The sequence below is a fragment of the Hemiscyllium ocellatum genome, chromosome 4 (genome assembly GCF_020745735.1).
Source record: "Hemiscyllium ocellatum isolate sHemOce1 chromosome 4, sHemOce1.pat.X.cur, whole genome shotgun sequence".
Classification (NCBI taxonomy): domain Eukaryota; kingdom Metazoa; phylum Chordata; class Chondrichthyes; order Orectolobiformes; family Hemiscylliidae; genus Hemiscyllium; species Hemiscyllium ocellatum.
Window position 1 is genome coordinate 78,166,058 of NC_083404.1, and position 22,761 is coordinate 78,188,818.

Here is a 22,761-nt window from a genome sequence, read left to right on the forward strand (position 1 = left end):
TATTAAAATTAGAAAATTAGCAAGTGTATAATTTTTAGTCTTTATAATAAAATGTCAGATTTATTGAACTACGTAATCTAAAAGCACCCTTTCAAATGAAAGCTTTGTCTGGATTCATCTTTCAATGTTACCAGATCCAGGAAGGCAATAGTTTGATGCTGTACCATTGCTGGCTCCCAAGAGGAAAACTAAGTGTCTATTGAAAAAGAAGATAAAAGATAAATGGCTGAATGTTTGGATTCTTTTTAAGAATATTGCTTTAATAATGGGATAGGCAGAAATAATTTTTTTTCAGTTTTGGAAACATCGGTAAGAACTTAATGGGAGAACTATCTGTCAAATTAGCAAGCATAACCAGACTAGAGAGCTGTAAAACACTTAGACCTTTATTCTTGGGTACATACCTTATGAGAATCCAGTTACATTTGTTTTTACTGCCAGTATGGCTCCAGATTATACCTGTTGTCAGCATTGGTCTGCTGTTGGATTCTCAAGGTCTTGTAGCTAAGTATTAAAGTCTAATGAAACAATTGGTGTTTGTTTTGATCTGTGCTCCATAGTCCCATAGTTCATTTAGTTTGTTGAGATTTTTCCCTCATAGTTCCTTACAGCTTCTTTCAGCTTCCACGTTGTCAGTTTTTGATTTCATTTTTAAACATCTTTTGAAAATAAATAGAACATAAAACATGAACTGTACAGCACAGGAACAGGCCCATTGGTCCTTGATGTTGTGCCGAACATGACGTCAAGTTAAACTAAACCCTTCTGTCTGCCCTTGGTCTATATCGCTCCATTCCTTGCATATGCATGTGCTTATCCAAAGGTCCCGTAAGTGCCCCTATCGTATCTGCCTCTACCACCACACCTGACAGCCTAATCTAGACTCATACCACTATCTGTATAAAAAACTTGCCCCTCACATCTCCTTTGAACTTTCCTCCTCTCATCTTAAATGCAAACCTCCTAGTATTAGACAATTCAACTCTGGGGAAAAAGATTCTGACTGTCAATCCTATCTATGAATCTCCTAATTTTATAGACTTCTTTCATGTCTCATTTCAGCCTTCGCCACTCAAGAAAAACAGCCTGATTTTTTTCTAGCCTCTCCTTCTGTTCATACCTTCTAATCCAGGCAACATCCTGGCAAACCTCTTCTAAACCCTGTACAAATCGTCCACATTCTTCCTCTAATGTGGTGACCAGAATTGAACATAATACTCTAAATGTGGCCAAATAAAAATCTTATAAAGCTGCATAAATGGCTAAAGTCTTCGGCCTACTGTTGTCAACTCACCATGAAAACAACACATAATCCAATAGCAGGATTATATCAATATTGGGAGCAAAGTGCTTAACTCAAGAAGGCTGTAGGACTTTCAGTTGTAATCCAATCCAAAATCTGGCTGGAGAAAAAGAGCCATGTTTGTTGTATTTTACTTTTCAGCTCCATTGAGCATCTGAAGTAACAACAATTGATCCTTATACAATGCATTTCTGTTTGTCTTTTCCACTTCAAACCCATTTTCAGCCCTCAGGCATATAAATTTTCACCACTAATAAAATTACAGCTAAGTCTATATTTGTTGCAATTCTTAGACTTTAGGGAATACACCTAAAAATGCCTTCAAACTGCTCCCACAATGTACAAAGGGGAGAACAAAAGAAGCACTATTATCTGCCTTCCACTGATGTAAGTGCAGTTTTTTTAGTGTGGCATTGGGGATGGCGAGGAGCTAAGATCATCAGAGATCCAGGTTTTAGCTGCTTTTTCAACTTGTCCCATCCCACACCACGATTGCGTAATTTCCAGGCTAAAATATTCAGCCATTTACTTTGCTCTTCTTTTCCAGGTGCTTAGATCTATAAAACATTTCATGAAAGCCAGCAATGTGGTGTCACAGAGCTGTGGATTTATGGCTCTGCTGACAGTTGATGCTAGCATCCTGGCATAACTGGTGAGTTGAAAGTTTAATTTTGATTTGCATTTTTGGGTGATGATGCAAGGAGAGAAATTGTTAATGGCAGTAAATAATTAGTACCATTACACCTTCATACTGAACAACGGTTGCTGCTAAGGTTCACTTTCCCTGCAAAATTAACTCATGTTTTCTATGGCCTCATGACTTGGCAAGCGAATTTTCATGGCACGTAAACCAACACAATGATTTATTGCAGCATGCCTTTCTGTTGATTACTGTGGGTGAATTGTTCTTCAGAAATGTACCACTTAATCTAATTTGCACATTGAATGATGTAAACGTATTAGGAATTCTAATGTTGTTTTTGTATTATTCCAGATATTTATTCTAGCTTGCCATGAAAAGAAAATAAATTCATAGAAAATTGTAGGGAAGTTTGTTCAATGTTCTCTGCAAAATTCTTCAAGTCAAATATAAACTGCATGAGAACTGTGGTTTAGATGCTTGTCAAATAAAATCAACAGGTTATCTATTTTGTACTGAAAGCCAATTTTGTTTCCGCTGAACACAATAACCAGAGTAAGAGTTAACAATTAGTGACTCAGATGTTGTAACATACAACTTTAGCTTTTTCTGTGCCATGTGAGTGTTATATTTCAGAAGACAATCCTTCGCAGAAATACCTGGGAAACCTCTGACCAATAAGTTATTACTTATTATAATACAATTATTCTATAGTTTTACTAGGCAATTGATACTAATAGGTGGTAGTGAATTTTAGGATGCATTCTTTAGGATGCAGAATTGGACTGAATTGTCACCAACGTACCAGAATCATATCTCGTAAGTTTCATCATGCACTTAGGTAATTAACTAAATTAGGAAAAAACGTTTGTAAGGATGGGGTTCATTTTGTTTTGCTCTTTAGTTTGAGTGCAGTTTGGCTCAGGGTGACTAAATTGTTAAAAAAAAATGTCAACATATACATTTCATTTTGAATATTTTTCTCACATGAACTTCTCAAGGAGATGTTAGTTTCAGTTATGAATGTACAAACATATATACATATGAACTAGGAGTAGGAGTATTCCATTCAGCCTTCAAGCCCGCTCCATGATTCATTATGATTATGGCTGAATTGCTTGTAACCTCCAATCGACATTCTCACCTATCCTTGTTCAACTTTCACCCCCCTACTCAAAATTATTCAAGTGTGTTAGGTGCATTAGTCAGGGGTAAATATATGGTAGGGGAATTGGTCTGGGTGGGTTAGTCTTTGGAGGGTCAGTGTGGACTTGTTAGGCCAAATGGCCTGTTTCCATACTGTAGGGAATTTAATCTAAAAAAAATCTAAAAAATCCACTACTTTCACCACCTTTTCAGGAAAAGAGTTCTAAAAATTCAAGATCCTCGGAGAGAAAAATATCCTCGTTTTTTAAAAAAAAATGGGTAATCTCCTTGTTTTAGATTCTCCTATAAAATGAAGCATCCATTCCACATTTACATTATTACAACCCCTCAGGATCATACTTCAATCAAATCACTACTTATTCTTCTAAAGTCCAACAGATATATGCCTATCCTATCCTATTTTTCCTCATTAGATAACTCCTACTCATTCTAGGTATTAGTCTAATAAACCTCTGTACTGCCAATGCATTTACTTCCTTCTTTAAATGAGGTGACCAAAACTGTGCACATATATGGTCTCACTAGTGCTTGGTATAAGTGAAGTATCTTTCCTTATTTTTGAATTCATAAGAAATGATAATATTCTATTAGCTTTCCCAATTACCTGCTGTAACTGCATGTTAATCATTTTGTGATTTATGCACAAGAACACCCAAATCAGTTTGTATCTCAGAGCTCTCCGCTTAGATAAGATCACTCATTTCACCAAACTATATTTTCTCTATCGTCCTTATGGCCTCCTCACAGCTTAGTTTCCTACGTATATTTGTCTCATCAACTAAGCTAGCATCCATATCAGTTTAGAGTCATAGATTCATAGAGATGTACAGCACGGAAACAGGCCCTTCGGTCCAACTTGTCCATACCGACCAGATATCCTAACCCAATCCAGTCCCATTTGCCAGCACTTGGCCCATATTCCTCCAAACCCTTCCTGTACATAAATCTGTGCAGATGCCTTTTAAATGCTGTAATTGTACCAGTCTCCCTTCTTCTAAATAATTTACGTAAATTGTAAATAATTGAGTTCACAGTACTGATCCTATGGCATACCACCCATTTCATCTTGCTAACATGAAAAGGACCCATTTTTGCCAATTCTCTGCTTACTGTGTGTCAACCAATCTTCAATCCATGAGTTTAATTTTCTGTAACAATCTTTGATGTGTGATCTTATCCAAAGTCTCCTGGAAAGCACAGGATATCTATTGCTTCCCCATTTTTTAGTCCACACTGTGATTGTTCCTCATATCCCCTTTCCCCACCTCACCCCAGTTCCAAACTTCCAGCTCAGCACTGTCCCCATGACTTGTCCTATCTTCTTTTCCACCTATCCACTCCATCCTCCCCCAACCTATCACCATCATCCCCTCCCCCACTCGCCTGTTGTACTCTCTGCTACTTTCTCCCCACCCCCACCCTCCTCTCACTTATCTCTGTACCCTTCAGGCTCTCTGCCTGTATTCCTGATGAAGGGCTTTTGCCCGAAACGTCGATTTTATGCTCCTTGGATGCTGCCTGAACTGCTGTGCTTTTCCAGCACCACTCTAATCTGGACTTTGGTTTCCAGCATCTGCAGTCATTGTTTTTATCCCATCAAAGAAGTCTAACAAATTGGTCAAATACAGCGTCCTTTTCACAGAACTTTTCACAATGGGCCCAATTTGGTCGTAAGATGGTTGGAGACCAGACATATATCAGAAGTTTTCACTATGCAACAATTCAAGTTAAAACTTCCAAAAGCAATCCTCCTGCTCTTTGGGACACTCTAGAAACATCTCCAACTTAAAGTGAGCAGGATTGGGAGACATTTGACTTTCTTACCTGAATTATTATCCAGGAGATGCTGTTCATGATAAAAACTAGTCTAACTTGGTAAATATACGATTGAACAATCCCTTACACTAGCTGCCCCTTAGATCTCCTAATGAAATCCTGATTTGACCTCACTAGGGTCTGATGTAATTTGATGCAATCCAACATGATCCAAAGCATCTCCCTGATCTGACTATCTCCCACCCCACCAACCCTACCCACCTGCAACTCTAGCCACCTGCCAACCTATTGGCCATCTGAAGGAAAAATCCCATTTTATAGGTTTCTATGAGATCCCCTCTCATTATTCTAAACTCCAGTGAATGTAGTCCTAGCCAATCCAATCTCTCTTCATATGTCATTCCAGCTATCCCAGATAGACATCCGTTGCTCTCCCACCATAACCAAACATCCTTCCTCAAATAACAAGACGAAAACTGCACATAAGACCATAAGAAATGGGAGTGGAAGTAAGGCCATTTGGCCCATCGAGTCCACTCCACCATTCAATCATGACTGATGGGCATTTCAACATCACTTACCCGCACTGTCCCTGTACCTCTTAATTCCTCGCGAGATTAAGAATTTATCAATCTCCACCTCGAAGACATTTAAAGTCCCGGCCTGCACTGCGCTCTGTGGCAATGAATTCCCGAGGCCAACCACTCTCTGACTGAAGAAATGTCTCAACATTTCCATTCTAAATTGACCCCCTCTAATTCTAAGGCTGTGCCCACGGGTCCTAGTATCCCTGCCTTTTGGAAACAATTTCCCAGTGTCCACCCTTTCTAAGCCATGAATTATCTTGTAAGTTACTATTAGATCTCCCCTCAATCTTCTAAATTTTAATGAACACAATCCCCAGATCGTCAGTCATTCATTGTATGTTAGGTCTACCATTCCAGAGATCATTCATGTGAATCTCCACTGGACACGCTCCAGTGCCAGTATGTCCTTTCTGAGGTGTGGGGCCCAAAACCGGACACAATATTTCAAATGAGGCCTAACCAGAGCTTTATAAAGTCTCAGTAGCACATTACTGCTTTTACATTCCAACCATCTTGAGATAAATGACAACATTACATTTGCTTTCTTAACCATGAACTCAACCTGCAAGTCAACCTTTAGAGAATCCTAGCACTCCGAGATCCCTTTGTACTTTGGCTTTATGAATTTTCTCACCATTTAGAAAATAGTCCATGCCTATGTTCTTTTTCTCAAAGTGCAAGACGTTGCATTTGTTCACATTGAATTTCATCAGCCATTTCTTGGACCACTCTACTAAACTGTCTCAATCTTTCTGCAGCCTCCCCACCTCCTCAGTATTACCTGTCTGTCCACCTAACTTCGTTTCATTGGCAAACTTTGCCAGAATGCCCCAGTCCCTTTATCCAGATTATTAATATATAAAATGAACAGCTGCGGCCCCAACACTGAACCCTGTGGGACATCACTTGTCACTAGCTGCCATTCTGAGAAAGAACCCTTTATCCAAACATTCTGCCTTCTGTCAGACAGCCAATCCTCAAACCATGCCAGTAGCTTACCTCGAATTCCATAGGCCCTCACATTACTCAGCAGCCTCCTGTGAAGCAACTTATCAAAGGTCTTTTGAAAGTATAGGTAGATAACATCCACTGGGTTTCCCAGGTCTAACCTACTTGTTACCTCTTCAAAGAATTCTAACAGGTTTGTCAGGCATGACCTCCCCTTACTATATCCATGCTGACTTGTTCTAATTTGACCCTGCACTTCCAAGAATTTAGAAATCTCATCATTAACAATGGAATCTAGAATTTTACCTACAACTGAGGTTAGCCTAATCAGCCTATAATTTTCCATCTTTTGTCTTGATCCTTCCTTGAACAAGGGGTTACAACAACAATTTTCCAATCATCTAGGACTTTCCCTGACTCTAGTGATTTTTGAAAGATTACATCAAAGTCTCCACTATTTCTTCAGCCATCTCCCTCAGAACTCTAGGATGTAGCCCATCTGGGCAGGGGATTTATCAATTTTTAGACCTTTTAGCTTTTCAAGTACTTTCACCATACTCAACTCTGCCCCTTGACTCTCCTTAATTTACTCATGTCTTCCATTGTGAAAACTGACACAAAGTATTTATTAAGTTCTTTAACTATTTCCTTATCCCCCATCACTAGCCTTCCTGCATCAATTTGGAGCAGTGCAATCTCTACTTTTGCCTCTCATTTGTACCTTATGTAAAAAAAAACTTTTACTATCCTTTCTAATATTTCTGGCTAGCTTACCTTCATATTTAATCCTCTCCTTCCTTATTTCTCTCTTTGTTATCTTCTGTTTGTTTTTGTATTCTTCTCAATCTTCTGATTTCCCAGTGCTCTTGGCAATGTTACAGGCTCTCTCTTTTTCTATGATACATTTCCTGACTTCCTTTGTCAGCCATGGTTGTCTAAATCCACCCCCCACCGGTAATCTTTCCTTTCTTTGGGATGAACGTCTGTACTGTGTCCTCAATTACACCCAGAAACTCCTGCCATTGTTGCTCTATTGTCTTCCCCATTGGGCTCTGCTTCCAATCGATTTTTATCATAGAGTCATAGAGATGTACAGCGTGGAAACAGACCCTTCGGACCAACCTGTCCATGCCGACCAGATATCCCAATCCAATCTAGTCCCACCCGCCAGCACCCGGCCCATATTCTTCCAAACCCTTCCTATTCATATACCCATCCAAATGCCTCTTAAATGTTGCAATTGTACCAGCCTCCACCAATTCCTCTGGCAGGTCATTCCATACATATACCACCCTCTGCGTGAAAAAGTTGCCCCTCAGGTCTCTTTTATATCTTTCCCCTCTCACCCTAAACCTATGCCCTCTAGTTCTGGAGTCACCGACCCCAGGGAAAAGACTTCATCTATTTATCCTATCCATGCTCCTCATAATTTTGTAAACCTCTGTAAGGTCACCCCTCAGCTTCCAACATTCCAGGGAAAACAGCCCCAAGCCTGATCAGCCTCTCCCTATAGCTCAAATCCTTCAACACTGGCAACATACTTGTAAATCTTTTCTGAACCCGTTCAAGTTTCACAACATCTTTCCTATAGAAAGGAGACCAGAATTGCATTCTAACAGTGGCCTAACCAATATCCTGTAGAGCTGCAACATGACCTCCCAACTCCTGTACTCAATACTCTGGCCAATAAAGAAAAGCATATCAAATGCCTTCTTCACTACCATATCTACCTGTAACTCCACTTTCAAGGAGCTATGAACCTGCACTCCAAGGTCTCTTTGTTCAGCACCATCCCTAGGACCTTACCATTAAGTGTATAAGTCCTGCTAAAATTTGCTTTCCCAAAATGCAGCACCTCACATTTATCTGAATTAAATTCGATCTACCACTTCTCAGCCCATTGACCCATCTGGTCAAGATCCTGTTGTAATCTGAGGGAACCCTCTTCGCTGTACTCTACACCTCTAATTTTGGTGTCATCTGCAGACTTACTAACTGTACCTCTTATGCTCATATCCAAATCATTTATGTAAATGACAAAAAGTAGAGGATCCAGCACCGATCCTTGTGGCACTCCACTGGTCACAGCCTCCAGTCTGAAAAACAACCCTCCACCACCAACCTCTGTCTTCTACCTTTGAGCCAGTTCTGTATCAAAATGGCTAGTTCTCCCTGTATTCCATGAGATCTAACCTTGCTAATCAGTCTCCCATGGGGAACCTTGTCGAATGCCTTACTGAAGTCTATATAGATCACATCTACTGCTCTGCCCTCATCAATCATCTTTGTTACTTTTTCAAAAAACTCAATCAAGTTTGTGAGACATGATTTCACATGCACAAAGCCTTGTTGACTATCCCTAATCAGTCCTTGCCTTTCCAAATACATGTACATCCTGTCCCTCAGGATTCCCTCCAACAACCTGCCCACCACTGAGGTCAGGCTCACTGGTCTATAGTTCCCTGGCTTGTCTTTAATGTCCTTAAACAGTGGCACCATGTTTGCCAACCTCCAGTCTTCCGGCACCTCACTTGTGACTATCGATGATACAAATATCTCAGCAAAAGTCCCAGAAATCACTTCTCTAGCTTCCCACAGAATTCTCGGGTACACCTGATCAGGTCCTGGGGATTTATCCGCCTTTAACCATTTCAAGATATCCAGCACTTCCTCCTCTGTAATCTGGACATTTTGCAAGATGTCACCATCTATTTCCCTACAGCCTATTTCTTCCATGTCCTTTTCCACAGTAAATACTGATGCAAAATATTCATTTAGTATCTCCCCCATTTTCTGTGGCTCCACAGAAACCTTGCTGGTTTTTGAGGGGCCCTATTCTCTCCCTAGGTACCTTTTGTCCTTAACATATTTGTAAAAACCCTTTGTATTCTCCTTAATTCTATTTGCCAAAGCTATCTCATGTCCCCTTTTTGCCCTCCTGATTTCCCTCTTCAGTATACTCCAACTTCCTCTATACCCTTCTAAGGATTCACTCGATCTATCTTGTCTATACCTGACATATGCTTCCTTCTTTTTCTTAACCAAACCCTCAATTTTTTTAGTCATCCAGCATTCCCTATACCTACCAGCCTTCCCTTTCACCCTGACAGGAATATACTTTCTCTGGATTCTTGTTATCTCAGTTCCTCTCCATCAGCCCCTGTAATTACCTTTATTTAACTGTAACACCATTATATCTGATTTTGCCTTCTCTTTTTCAAACAGCAGACTGAACTCTTCCATATTATGATCACTCCCCGCTAAGTGTTCCCTGACTTTCAGATCTTTTATAAAGTCTGGCTTCTTACATAGCACTAAGTCCAGAATAGCCTGCCCCCTTGTGGGCTGCATCATAAGCTGTTCCAAAAAGCCATCCTGTAAGCATTCTATGATTTCCCTTTCTTTGGATCCACTGGCAACATTATTCACCCAGTCTATTTGAATATTGAAATTCCCCCATGATCACCGTGACCTTACCTTTCTGACATGCCCTATCTATTTCCTGGTTCATCTTGCGCCCCTGACCCAGACCACTGCTGGGAGGTCTATATATAACTCCCATTATGCTTTTTTTTGCCTTTGTGGTTCCTCAACTCCATCCACACAGACTCCACATATCTGACCCTATGTCATTCAGTGCCATAGATTTAATCTCATTCTTAACTAACAAGGCAATCCCACCTCCTCTGCCCACCTCCCTGTCTTTTCAATAAGTTGTAAATCCTTGAATGATTAACTGTCAATCCTCAACCCCCTGCAACTGTATCTCTGTGATGCCTACCACATCATAATCATTTACTATGATTTGTATTGTTAATTCATCTACTTTGTTCCGAATACTACGAGCATTCAGGTAAAGCGCCTTAATGCTAATTTTCTTATCCTCATGATTTCCATCACCTTTGATAATATCTCCTAAGTTATGCTTTCTTCCTCGTCTGCCTCAAACTTAAACCCTGCACACATGCTAACCTGCTACTTATCTTTCTACTTGACTGCATCCTCCCTGTTGCTTTCACTTTCCCTTCCCCCCCCAACTCACAAGTTTAAAGTCCTATTTATCCTTTTCACCAGAACACTGGTTCCAGATCCACTGGTACTCCAGGTGTGGTCATCACCAAGGCCCTGTATAATTTCAGCAAGTCTTTCCTGCTCCTGTGCTCCTTCCTCAAATAAAAAGACCAAAACTGCACACAAAACTCTAGGTGTGGTCTTACCAAGGCCCTGTATAATTGCAGCAAGTCATCACTGTTCCTCTACTCACTTTCTTTTACTATGAATGTCAACACACCAATTGTCTTCTTCACCACCTGCTGTACCTTCATGCTTACTTTCAGTGATTGGTTTACATGAACACCTAGCCTTGCTGCACCTTCTCTTTCCCAAACTATTGTCATTCAGACAATAATCTGCCTTTCTTTGGCTGCATAATTATTCACATTATACTTCATCTGCCATGCATTTACCCACTCATTCAAATTGTCCAAATCATACTGAAGCATCTTTGCATTCTCCTCACAGATCACTCTCCCTTTGTCAGCAAATAAATAGCAGAAAGAAAATTTCAACCCACTTACGTCAAACATAACCTCATGGACACTCAACCTCAATGAGGTGTCTTCCTTATATGAATGCTAAAGTTCCTTGTTCAGCAGCACAGCTACAATTGGTTTCCTTTTTAATTAATTTGTGTACATTCACTGAATGTTATCTTCTTCATTTAATGTTCCTGCTTGGGGACAAGCTGCTAACTCAGCTCATTATTACTACCAAAAATTGTTTTTTTAAGCTCACATCTTCAACAGCTTTAATGAATTTCTTCTGCTTTGATACCTACACTGTCTTCTGCTTCTGGAACTGTATTCTAAGCAACTTCTGCCCTGACTGTTTTAGAAACTACTAAACTAATAACACTTCTGTGAAATACTTTTTCCCTCTGAATACACAAGTATCTGGATGCTTTATTTCTCTAACTAAAATAAAACATAGAACTGTAGATGCTGGAGATTTGAAACAAACAAGAAAAATAAATTGCTTGAGAAACTCAGCGCGTCTAGCAGCATCTGTGGAGAGAAAACAGTGTTGACATTTTGAGCCCAGTGCCCTTCTTCAGAATACCCTTCATTCTCTCTCAAGCTCTTTTTCTCATGCTAGGTCATAAAATTGAAGCCTCAAGCATCTTAGCAATTATCTCAATGGGGACAGGAAGAGGAGTCTCATTAGTGATTTATCGAAGATTGCATGATTTCTTGGAAAGCTGTCTTGATCCAACTGTTCAGAATATCCTTCTTATCTTGTTTTCAATAGATCAGTTCTTCATGCAGCTGAAAATTAAACTTCATTATTATTATTCTTATTATTAATAATAATAATAATAATATACCCTATGACTTTATCACAGAACTAGATCTTCTGACATTCAGGAAAGAGATCTCAGAGCTTCAAAACAAATTCAGATCATTGAAGCTTTAGGTAGAGTAGATGTTGTCCCACTTCTCCAGCTGTAGCCAAATGTATTCAACCTATCTTTGCAATCATGTGTGGAGAACATCGATATAAAATGAATGTGCTCAGAGAAAATGTTCAAACCTCAAAAAATAACTAGCAAGAAGTAGTACAATAACTGCAAATAGAAAGCTCTACAGAGAGCAAGATCTGTAAGTCTAAATTGGACCAAGCCAATACTTAACATGCAGAAATTATTGATCTGTAGAAATGACAGTGGGACATCACAAAGGAATATCAACACCAAACCATGACACTCCTCAAGAGTTTATTAACCAAAGCCTGCAAGACTAAAACGTTAAATTTCGGAGGCAAAATGCCTTGGCAAAACTTAAAGTTAAGCATTAAACAAGCTTCAACATATCAAAACTCAGCAAAAATTGTTATGGTCTATCTACCTCATGGCACAGTTGAACAAAAGGTCCAGCAGTGAACAGCAAAAACTGAAATCAAGCTTTATGGGCTGGAAACAAAAAGCTTGCAGAAAATCTACAAAACTCTTTCACTCAGGCAACTAATATTCTCACCCCAGGACATAGCAGAGAGTGATATTGATGGAGGAAAAAGCTTTTCTGTTGCAGGTTTGTTCTGACCTCACATTATGTTGAATGATTAGCTAAAGAAAACTCTACTACAGTTACCGAGTAATGAAATTTTCCTGAAAAAAGAAAATCTGAAAAGAAAGTACAAGATTCTTTAATGACAGAGATTCTCCATAGAACATGGTTGACCTTACAAATAAGCCAACAGATCAGAGTTTCAGGCAGAAATTTTCTATTGATCCTACTCAAAAGTACCCTCCTATTTTCTCCTCGAAATGTCATTGTCTGTATTCGAGGAGCTTCATCCTACACCAAGTGTTGAAATGATACCACTATCTAGAAAGCAAGACATTTCTACCCTCGAGGTTTTGGGCAAGTCTTAACTATGCCCCTTCAGCATTCAGCAAAGCCTTTGTTCTCCTTTTTGTCAATCAGATCATCCCAAGATCAGAAAGCAAAGCAGATGAAAGGGGGAGAGAGAAGTTTAGTACATAGCTTGCCTTTCAATAGGCTATGATCATTGAATTCCCGGAGTCTTATACTTTTGAGTCAGATTTTCCTGGATTGATCTTCATTGCTACAACATTCAAATCTTTAAATGGAACACAGCCATTTATCAAAAGGTTTTATCAAAAACTTCTATTCCACACCACTGTTGTGTTGGCAACAATGCCCTTCACATAATACTGCACATAAAGTGCCAGCGTTGGCTTAACCAGTGTTTTCTACAGTTGGTGCATTACATCCCTGCTTTTGTATTATGTACCTTATCCCATAAAAGAAAGCATTCATTTGCTTTATTTACCATGTCATCTACCTGTTCTGCTACCTTCAAGACATGTAGATATATACCCCAAAATCTCACTTCCTTCATCTATTTTAATACCTTCCTATTTATTGTAAATTTCCTAACTTTCATTGCCCTCCCCAATTGCATTACCTCACCTTCTCCAGAATTCTATTTGCTACTTTGTCGCCTACTCATCGACATTATTGACATCACAGGACCACAGAATATTTAGACTGTAGAGGGAGATAATTTGTGGTTGTATTGATTCTCTGACCATTTTGACTTTGAACCAATCTCCTGCCTTGTCCCCATAACTGTGAATCTTTTTTCTATTCAAATAATCATCCAATGCCCTCCTGAATGCATCAAATTAACCTGGCAGTGCATACCAAGCCCCCAACTACTTGCTGTGATAGGTTTTTTTTGTCATCTCACATTTGATTCTTTTGCAAAAGTTTTTAAAACCATCTGGCTTTCGATCTTTTTATGAATGGAAACTTGTAAGTCATTTCCTCTTAGCCTTATTCTTCCAAGGACAGTAATCCCCACCTTACCATATTTTCTTCATAACCGAGGTTTCTCATCCCTGAAACCATCCTTATAAGACTCTTCTGTAGTCTCTCCAGTGTACTCATGTCCTTCCTGATGTGTGGCATCCAAAATTGTATACAACCCTTCAGATAAGTACTTACCACTGCTTTATATAAGTTCAGCACAACCTCCTAGCTCTTCTATTCGCTGATTGATAAAGCCTGGTATACTATATGATTTATTAAGTGTAGTATCTATCTATCCTGCAACTTTTAATAAGTTACTTGCATAAATACCTGGTTCTGTCTACTCCTACACACCCTTTAGACCAATACTCTTTTTATCATGATGCCTTTCTATGTTCTTTGTAATAAAATATATTATTTCACACTTCTCATAATTAGGGAGTCAACAGCAATCCACTTCAGTATCAACTACCTACAAATTATTTTGTCATCAGCAATTTCCGAATCATGCCTTCCCCGTTTAAGATCAAATCATTAATGGACCAATTTCGGAGCCCCGTGAAACACCGCTGAAAGCTGTTTTCCATTTGCAGTAACAGCCAATGATCATTGTTCATTGTTTCCTGTCACTGAACCAATTTTTGATCCCACCCACCATGGGCTTCTACTTTAATGATCAGTCTGCCTTGTGGGACCTTGACAAATATCTTACTAAAATCCATGTCGACAACATTCACAGCATTAGTCTCATCAATGGTCTTTGTTATTTTCTCAGAAAAATTCAAAGGGAGACTGTGATAGTAACTTAATAAAATCATACTGATTATCCATAAGTAATCCATGATTTTCTAAGTGACAGTTTGCTTTGTATCTCAGAATTGAATATAATAACTTGACCACACACTGAACACTACCTGTAACTATTTGACCTATCCCTCGAGCACTTTTTAAACAATTGTTTACAGCTCTCCAATCCTCTGCTACATCACCTGTATCTAGTAAGAACTGGAAAATAATGATTTGGCATCCAATATTTCTTCGCTGGCTCCCTTTAACAGCCTGAGGTACAGTCCATGCATCCCCAATGATTTATCTATTTTCAAGGATGTCAGTACTTCCTCTTGCATCATGCTTATAGTATTGAAATTCATATTCCTTCTCTTTGACAATAATGTCGTAATCATCTCTATCCTTTGTGAAGACAAAGTATTCATTAAGAATCCTACCTACAACTTCTGCAATTATGTGCAAGTTACCATGGACATATCTGATAGATTTCACTTTTTCCTCAGTTAACGTTTTGCTCTTCATGTATCAATAAAGCAGTTTTGGGCTTTTCTTGATTTTACTGTGCCAATTTTCATATCCTCTCTGCGCTTCTAACTTCCTTTTTTATTTCATCCTTTACTTACTATACGCCTCTAGGTTTTCTGCAGTATTAAGTTTTTTTGGGACAGTCACATGTTTTATCTTTCTTCTTTATCTTGCTCTGTATGCAGCGGACTCTAGCTTTATGCAGCCAGCCTTTAGCTTTATGGATAAAAACCAAAAGAACTACGGATGCTGTAAATCAGGTACAAATGCAGAAGTTGTTGGAAAAGCTCAGCAGGTCTGGCAGCATTAGTGAAGAGAAATCAGAGTTAACATTTTGAGTCCGGTGACCCTTGCTCACAACTGGGAAAGTTCTGAGTTTTGAGGAAGGATCACTGGACCCAAAATGTTAACTTTGATTTCTCTTCACAGATGCTACCAGACCTGCTGAGTTTTTCCAACAACTTCGGTTTTTATTTATATTTTTGGTGGCATATTTACCATGTGCCCGTAGAATTTCGCTTTGAATGCCTCTCACTGATCTGTTCTTTCCAGTAGCTGTTCCCAATTCACCTTCATCAGGTCACCTTTCAGCTTCATAAAATTTGATTTCCACAATTTAGAAGTTTTACTCCAATTCTATCTTTTTCCTTTTCCATAATTATGTTAAATATCATTGTATTATGGTCACTTTCTCTAAAATGGTCATCTTTGTTACTTCATCCATTTACCCAGCTTAATATCCCAAAGGCTGAATCTAGAATTGCAACCTTCTCATTGAGCATGTTATATAGTTTCCAAAAAAAAGTAGTCTTGAATGCAGTTTAAGAGTTTTGTGCTCTCTGTGCCTTTCACATTGTTCATACCCCAGTTGATGTTAGGGCAATGAAAGTCCCCAACTAATACTGTCATGTTATGTTTGCAGTCTGAAACACGTCTACATATTTACTCTTCTAACTGGCTTCCACTATTTGGGGTTATATTGTATATTCCTAGTAGTCTGGCTGCTCCTTTTTATTTTTAAGATCAATTCCTATGACCTCATTTGATGTATAATTTTAATACATCATCCCTGTTCACTGCTGTGATTGATTCCTTAAACAATGGTGCTACACTCCCACCTTTTTGTCCCCATCTGTATCTGACCTGACAATTCCATATGTGGGATGTTGAGCTGTGAATTTTGTCCCTCTTTAAGTCAAATTTCTATTATATTAATGATATCATGCAACCACGAGACTTTGTGCTGTCTCAGATCATGAACTTTCTTTACTTTAGTATTTTCATTTACATACAGTGGCATAGTGGCTCGATGGTTAGCACTGCTGCTTCGAAGTGCCAGGGACATGGGTTTGATTCCACCCTCGGGCTACTGTGTGGAGTTTGCACATACTGTCCGTGTCTGCATTGGTTTCCTCCGGGTGCTCCAGTTTCCTCCCACAGTCCAAAAATCTGCAGGTTTGGTGGATTGGCAATGCTACATTGTCAGTAGTGTCCAGAGATCTGCAGGCTAAGTGGATTAGCCATGGGGAATGTAGAGATAGGGTAGGGAGCTGGATTTGATGAAATGCTGTTTGGAAGGTTGTGTAGACTCAATGGGCCAATCAACCTTCTTCCAAAGCGTAGGAGTTCTATTATTTTATATCTCTTTAACACTGCCAAGTTCTTATGCTGCACACATTTTAATTATCATTTATCTTTCAGAGTCACTTGCTAACTTTCTGCCTCCAATTCCCTGCTCTGTATTTGTCCTGTCCCTCAGGTTCTCATATCTGTCAATCTAGTTTAAACCCTTCCCAACAGCACCAGTGAATCGCACTCTGAGGATATTTGTTCTCATCTTGTTCAAGAATAGATAATCCAACTTCTATAGATCCCAACTTCTGCAGAATCATTTCAAGTACCCTAGAAGTCTGATTGCATTATTCTTACTCCAGTTTTCCATCATATATTCAATTACTCACTTCTCCTATTTCCACACTCACTAGCAGATTGGACTGGTGCTGAGACTACTGCTTTCAAAATCCTGCTTCTCAGTCTAGATCCCTAAGATCAGTTTTCTGGATCTCATCCCCTTTCTTACTTCAGTCATTGGTACTAATTGGGCCTTGGCATCTTACTGTTCACCCTCACAAGTTGAATATCCTGCACCTGTTCAGTGACATCCTTGATCTGAATACCAAGGAGACAATATGCCTTTCCGGAGACATATCTATAGCCATAGAAACATCTGTCTGTTTTCTTGACTAACTACCAAAACTGCTTTCCCCCTCTTCATTCTTTCCTGCTGTGCAACTGAGCTACCAGTGATGCCAAGAATTTGGGTCTGACTGCACACTTCTGAAACCCCAACCTCCCTCTTCAAGTGTCCAAAATAGTCATCAATTTGCAAGTGAAACCTAGGGACTCCTGCACCAACTCCCTAATTCTCTTAGACTGCCCTATGGATACCCATTCTATTTCTGCCTCCATCTTCCTATCTTGTGGGGTGACCACTTTTCTATCAACATTTCCTTTGGCCTTGTGGATATGCCATAGTGACTGCAGCCACCACTTGAGCTCTAAAACCTAAAACCCAGGTTCCTGGTAATATTTCCTGCGCATGTGCTTTTCAAGGTCATGTATAGCGTCCAAGACTTCTGACAAAGTACACGACACATACTCCCCATGACTGATATGCCATGCCCCAACTTAGCTTTACTTGTGTCAACTTTATTTTACCTTATATTAATATTAGGAAAATAGTGTTTCTGGACTGGATCAGAAGATGTGGGCTATTTGCGTTTCTACTGACTAATTAATCACAACAGCAGGTTAAAAGCGACAGTATCAATAAACAGGTAAACTGAACTGCTGTGCTTGCATTCCATCGGTGTGTTTTAAGTTATTTTCTATCCCAGGTCATATGCTGGCCTGAGAAATGATGACATCAAAGGCTTATTGTTACCAGATTTATTTGCTGATTTGCAAATGAGTTTGGATAGCATAACACAAATGGAAAAATGTTTACCTATGTGTAATTGAGCTATGCCCAAACAGCATCCAGAATATGTTAGTAATTTCTATTGAAAATGTGCTTTATGAGTGTTTACCACTGCTCATCATGGAAAAACCAATTAAACTAAGATATTGTATCTCATTTATTATTTCTCCTATAATTTAGGGTTAATTTTGTTTTGAAAAAATGGCATTTATTTGTTCCTTCCACACTTCCTTCTATGCAGGTGCTTATATTTTAATTAGAAGGGAAGCCTGGATGAAGAAAGGAATTGTCAAATGATTGAGACAAATTGATCTCCATGATGGAGTCGCTAATGTTAACCATGGTTCCTTTGTTTTATTTCTTTCAGACTTCCGCTACAACGATCTTGTTTCTCCACGTTATCTGGACTTAATAGCCAATCTCTCTGGGTGCACTGCGCATAGGCGGTTCCCAAACTGCTCGGACATATGTTATCACCAAAAATACCGAAGCCACGATGGCACATGTAACAATCTCCAACATCCAATGTGGGGAGCATCCCTCACAGCATTTGAGAGAATTTTGAAACCAGTTTATGAAAATGGTTTCAGCCTCCCAAGAGGTACTGATTCCCACCACCGGTACAATGGCCACCCTTTACCACTCCCTCGCCTCGTTTCTACAACAATGATTGGGACAGAGGCGATAACTCTAGATGACAAATTTACACACATTCTGATGCAGTGGGGCCAATTCCTGGACCATGATTTGGATCTAACTGTGCCAGCTCTCAGTATGTCTCGGTTTTTTGATGGAGAGTCTTGCAGTTCTGCGTGCAGTAATGATCCCCCTTGCTTTCCAATTATCATCCCAGAAAATGATCCTCGAGTAAGAAATGCTAAATGCATGTTTTTTGTTCGTTCCAGTCCAGTATGTGGTAGTGGTATGACTTCCTTATTAATGAAGTCAGTATATGCCAGAGAGCAGATCAATCACCTAACATCGTATATAGATGCATCAAATGTGTATGGTAGTACAGACCGTGACTCCATGGAAATTAGAGACCTTACAAATCAGCATGGCCTATTAAAAGAAGGTGAAGTTGTGCGAAGTTCTGGTAAACGGATGTTGCCTTTTGCCACAGGCCAAACTATAGAATGCTTGAAAGATGAAAATGAAAGTCCAATTCCTTGCTTCCTGGCAGGAGATCATAGAGCAAATGAACAGGTTGCACTGACAGCTATGCATACCTTGTGGTTCCGTGAACATAATCGTATTGCAAGTGAGCTCCTGAGATTGAATCCTCACTGGGATGGTGATACTGTTTATCAAGAAGCACGAAAGATTGTTGGAGCGCAGATGCAGCACATCACATACTACCACTGGCTCCCCAAAATTCTTGGAGATGTGGGAATGAAAATGCTAGGACCATATAATGGCTACAATCCAAATATGAATGGTGCAATTTTTAATGCTTTCGCCACAGCAGCTTTTCGGTTTGGTCATACATTAATCAATCCTATTCTCCATCGACTGAACAGTTCTTTTCAACCAATTCCAGAAGGTCACCTTCCTCTTCACAAAGCTTTCTTCTCGCCATTCAGACTTATCCAAGAAGGGGGTATTGATCCACTTCTCCGTGGCCTTTTTGCATCTGCAGGGAAAATGCGAGTCCCTTCAGAGGTTCTCAATTTAGAATTGACTGAAAGGCTCTTTTCCATGGCTCATGCTGTAGCTTTGGACTTGGCAGCAATGAACATTCAACGGGGTCGTGATCATGGCATCCCCTCCTATTCGGATTACAGAGTATTCTGTAACCTGAGTACTGTTCAGACCTTTGAAGACTTGCAGAATGAGATTCAGAATGCAGAAGTAAGAGACAAACTAAGAAGGTGAGTGCCATCTTATTGTAAAAATCCAGGTGCAGGGGAAGAAAAAATGTTTTGTTTTCCTTTACTATAATGTTGCAATATGCAAGAAGATACCCTTCATCTGAAGCTGTGTAAATATGGTGGAAGCAACTTCAAAGATAATGAGAGTCAAATTTCCAGTGGGAGGTATTGATATTTTTCTAATTCTGGACTACACCTATGGTGTTGGATGTGATTTCATGTAGATGGCCTGTGTCAACGTATCCACTTTTTGAGAATTTTTTTTTGGATTTTCTCAAGAGCTACTTTGATTTTTGATGGTTATGTTTTGGTTTTCAAAAATCACTTTTAAATTCTCACAAATTTATTAGCTGATGCAGTCAGAAAACAACAATACTTTATGCATTTGAGTTGACACATATGTAAAGGTAAAGTCGGCATAGACCTGCCATAGGGCTGTGCTCTCATTAGAGAGAAAGTCTACAAGTGATGGTTTAACCTAAGTGGCACCACGCCTCAGGTGAAGGCTGAGGTTGAGAAGGAGAGTCCTTCATGGTGATCTCAGCCAGTACAGGGATTGAACCCACACTGTTGACATCATTCTGCATTGCAACTAGCTTCCCAGACAATTGAGCTAACCCACCTCTCAACATATGGAGTATTTGCACTCGCACAAAAGCAGTCCAGCTCCTTGGGCTTATTTTTCTCATTCTCTGGAGCTGGCTCATCACCCTATCAAATAGCTTCTTCCTGTCCTCTCAATCACAAGTCACTAATGAGACTATTAGCAGCAAACATAGCAAAGAAACTGCCTGTGATTGGAGACACTTGTATGAAGGTGATTTTTTTTTTGGTTGGTTGCCCCCATGATTGAATCATTCTCCCCCAAACATTTTGAAACTGATTTGCCCTCCACTCCTTTATATTTGAATGCAGCTGTCCAAAAATCAGCAGCTCAATGAACCAATAGATATTAAAGCTGCTGTTGAAATGATATATTTGGTAGTTCTGCTACAATTAGACAGCACAAATGACATATATTCTGACTCAGGTTATTTATTTGACCATCAGTTATGCAAGATTTTCTGATACCCATGCCAAAATCATTTTTTTTTAAAATGTGGTACACCAAGATAAACACCTTTAAAAATTTAATTGAATAAAATTGTGCAACATCAAAATTTACATTAAAGTGACTTAGGAACAAGATATGTTTCTCAACAAGTTAGACGGCAGTTCAATTCTTGGCCTAGACTTCTGAACTCAGATTGGTAAAGGTCATTGCAAGACTGCTAGTCCAGTTTTACAGGTCTTGACACAGTCAAAAATCACAAGGTTTTTATTATTTTTTTCTAATTAAATTGTCATGTTTATGCTTATAGTTTTGAAATGGCAATGGGGTACAAAACTCTTCTCCGTCTCTATGTAAAAATGGCATGAAAGTTAAAAATTTGAAAACCTATGGGTCTACAAATTAGATTACTTCACTAAATAAGTTTGCATACACCTGTTCATGTAGGAGAAGGAAATTATGAACATGGAAAGTAGCGTAAAAAGAATCATTATCCAGTTAATTAGCTGTGTAATTTCTTGAGATTTACATGGTACAATGGTAAAGGGGTTTTTGACTAGTTATAGCAATCAGTGTCTCAATAAAACAGCTTTGACATGAAGAAAGCATGTCAATGCAACATTGTCTCAGCTCCTTCTCATCATCCATGCTGCAGGAAGTTAAGCTCATATAAAAATACACTGCCCACACCCTAACTCATACCAATTCTTGTTCAAACATGTTTGCTGCTTTATATTGGCACCTAGTCTGCCAGGACTTCAATTTGACATTTCCATCTGTGTTTTCAAATTCCATTATGGCCTTAGTCATTCCCTTCCCTTTTTAACCATATCTCCAAGATATCTGTGATCATCCAATTTTACTCTTTAGTGCATCTTGTAATTCAGTCACTCTATAGATGCCTGAGGCTTAAGCAGTAGAATTTTCCTGTTAAATCTCATTTTGTTTGCCTCTCTCTCTCCAACACTGTTTTGAACCTAACTCTTTGCTTAAACTTTGTTATCAACCTTAGTACAGGCAATCAAAACTGGCAACTTGGGTCAGAAGCTGTCTGGGGTTTTAGAATTTACCACAATTTGGGTTGAGCTTTGTTCAGGCTTTTGGGCATTTCATGTCAAGCTGGGTTGGATAAAGTCGATGTTCATTGAAGCATGAGAGTAGACTGGTGAATGATGCAGTGAAGCCAATAACTACCACACTATGCCAATTCTTTGCCAAGAGAATTTTCAAAGTACATTTCTATTTTATTGAATTAAACAAATAATGCCTGGCACATTCTAAAAACATACGGCTTTCAGACCGTTTTTGGACAGCCTTATTTAAGGCACTGTATATATCCTTATATGGATTGGTGTCCAGGTTTGTTTTAAAAGCTCTTAAACTGTCTCAAGTGAAAATGCCAAATAAGTGCAAATAGCTATCATTGTACCACGTGGTAATGCAGAAGGTTGTGTATCACATGCAGTTAGCCAGAAAAATGATCCGATTCTTTAGACATTTCATGAATGGTAGTTTTAGATTTGCAAGTTAGAAACTCCTTATAAAGCATTGCTCACCAAAATTTACTTCAAACTCTAGGTTATGCAAACCTTTCTCAATACTTAAAACGCGAAGACTCTGTCAAAAATAATTTGTGGATAGTAACGGAGAGTAAATGTTATATTATTTAACTAAGAAAAATGTGCAAGTCTTTGTTGTCTCTTCTCTTAGCAATACTTGTATTTGAGGAGGAACTTAAATTTTAACTGAAGTAAAAACAAAGAATTGTCAGAATGTTGATACAAATGCAA

The 22,761-nt window shown here is 39.1% G+C and overlaps 1 protein-coding gene across 2 annotated transcripts in view; it reads left to right on the top strand.

Annotated features, from left to right (window-relative positions):
* The window catches only part of LOC132814373 (peroxidasin homolog), a 590,104-nt gene that overhangs the window by 500,747 nt on the left and 66,596 nt on the right, over positions 1–22,761 (top strand). For both annotated transcript variants that reach the window (XM_060823479.1, XM_060823480.1), the window contains one exon: positions 18,417–19,920. In XM_060823479.1, the coding sequence (XP_060679462.1) occupies positions 18,417–19,920 (1,504 nt within the window). The remainder of the gene's footprint in view (positions 1–18,416; positions 19,921–22,761) is intronic.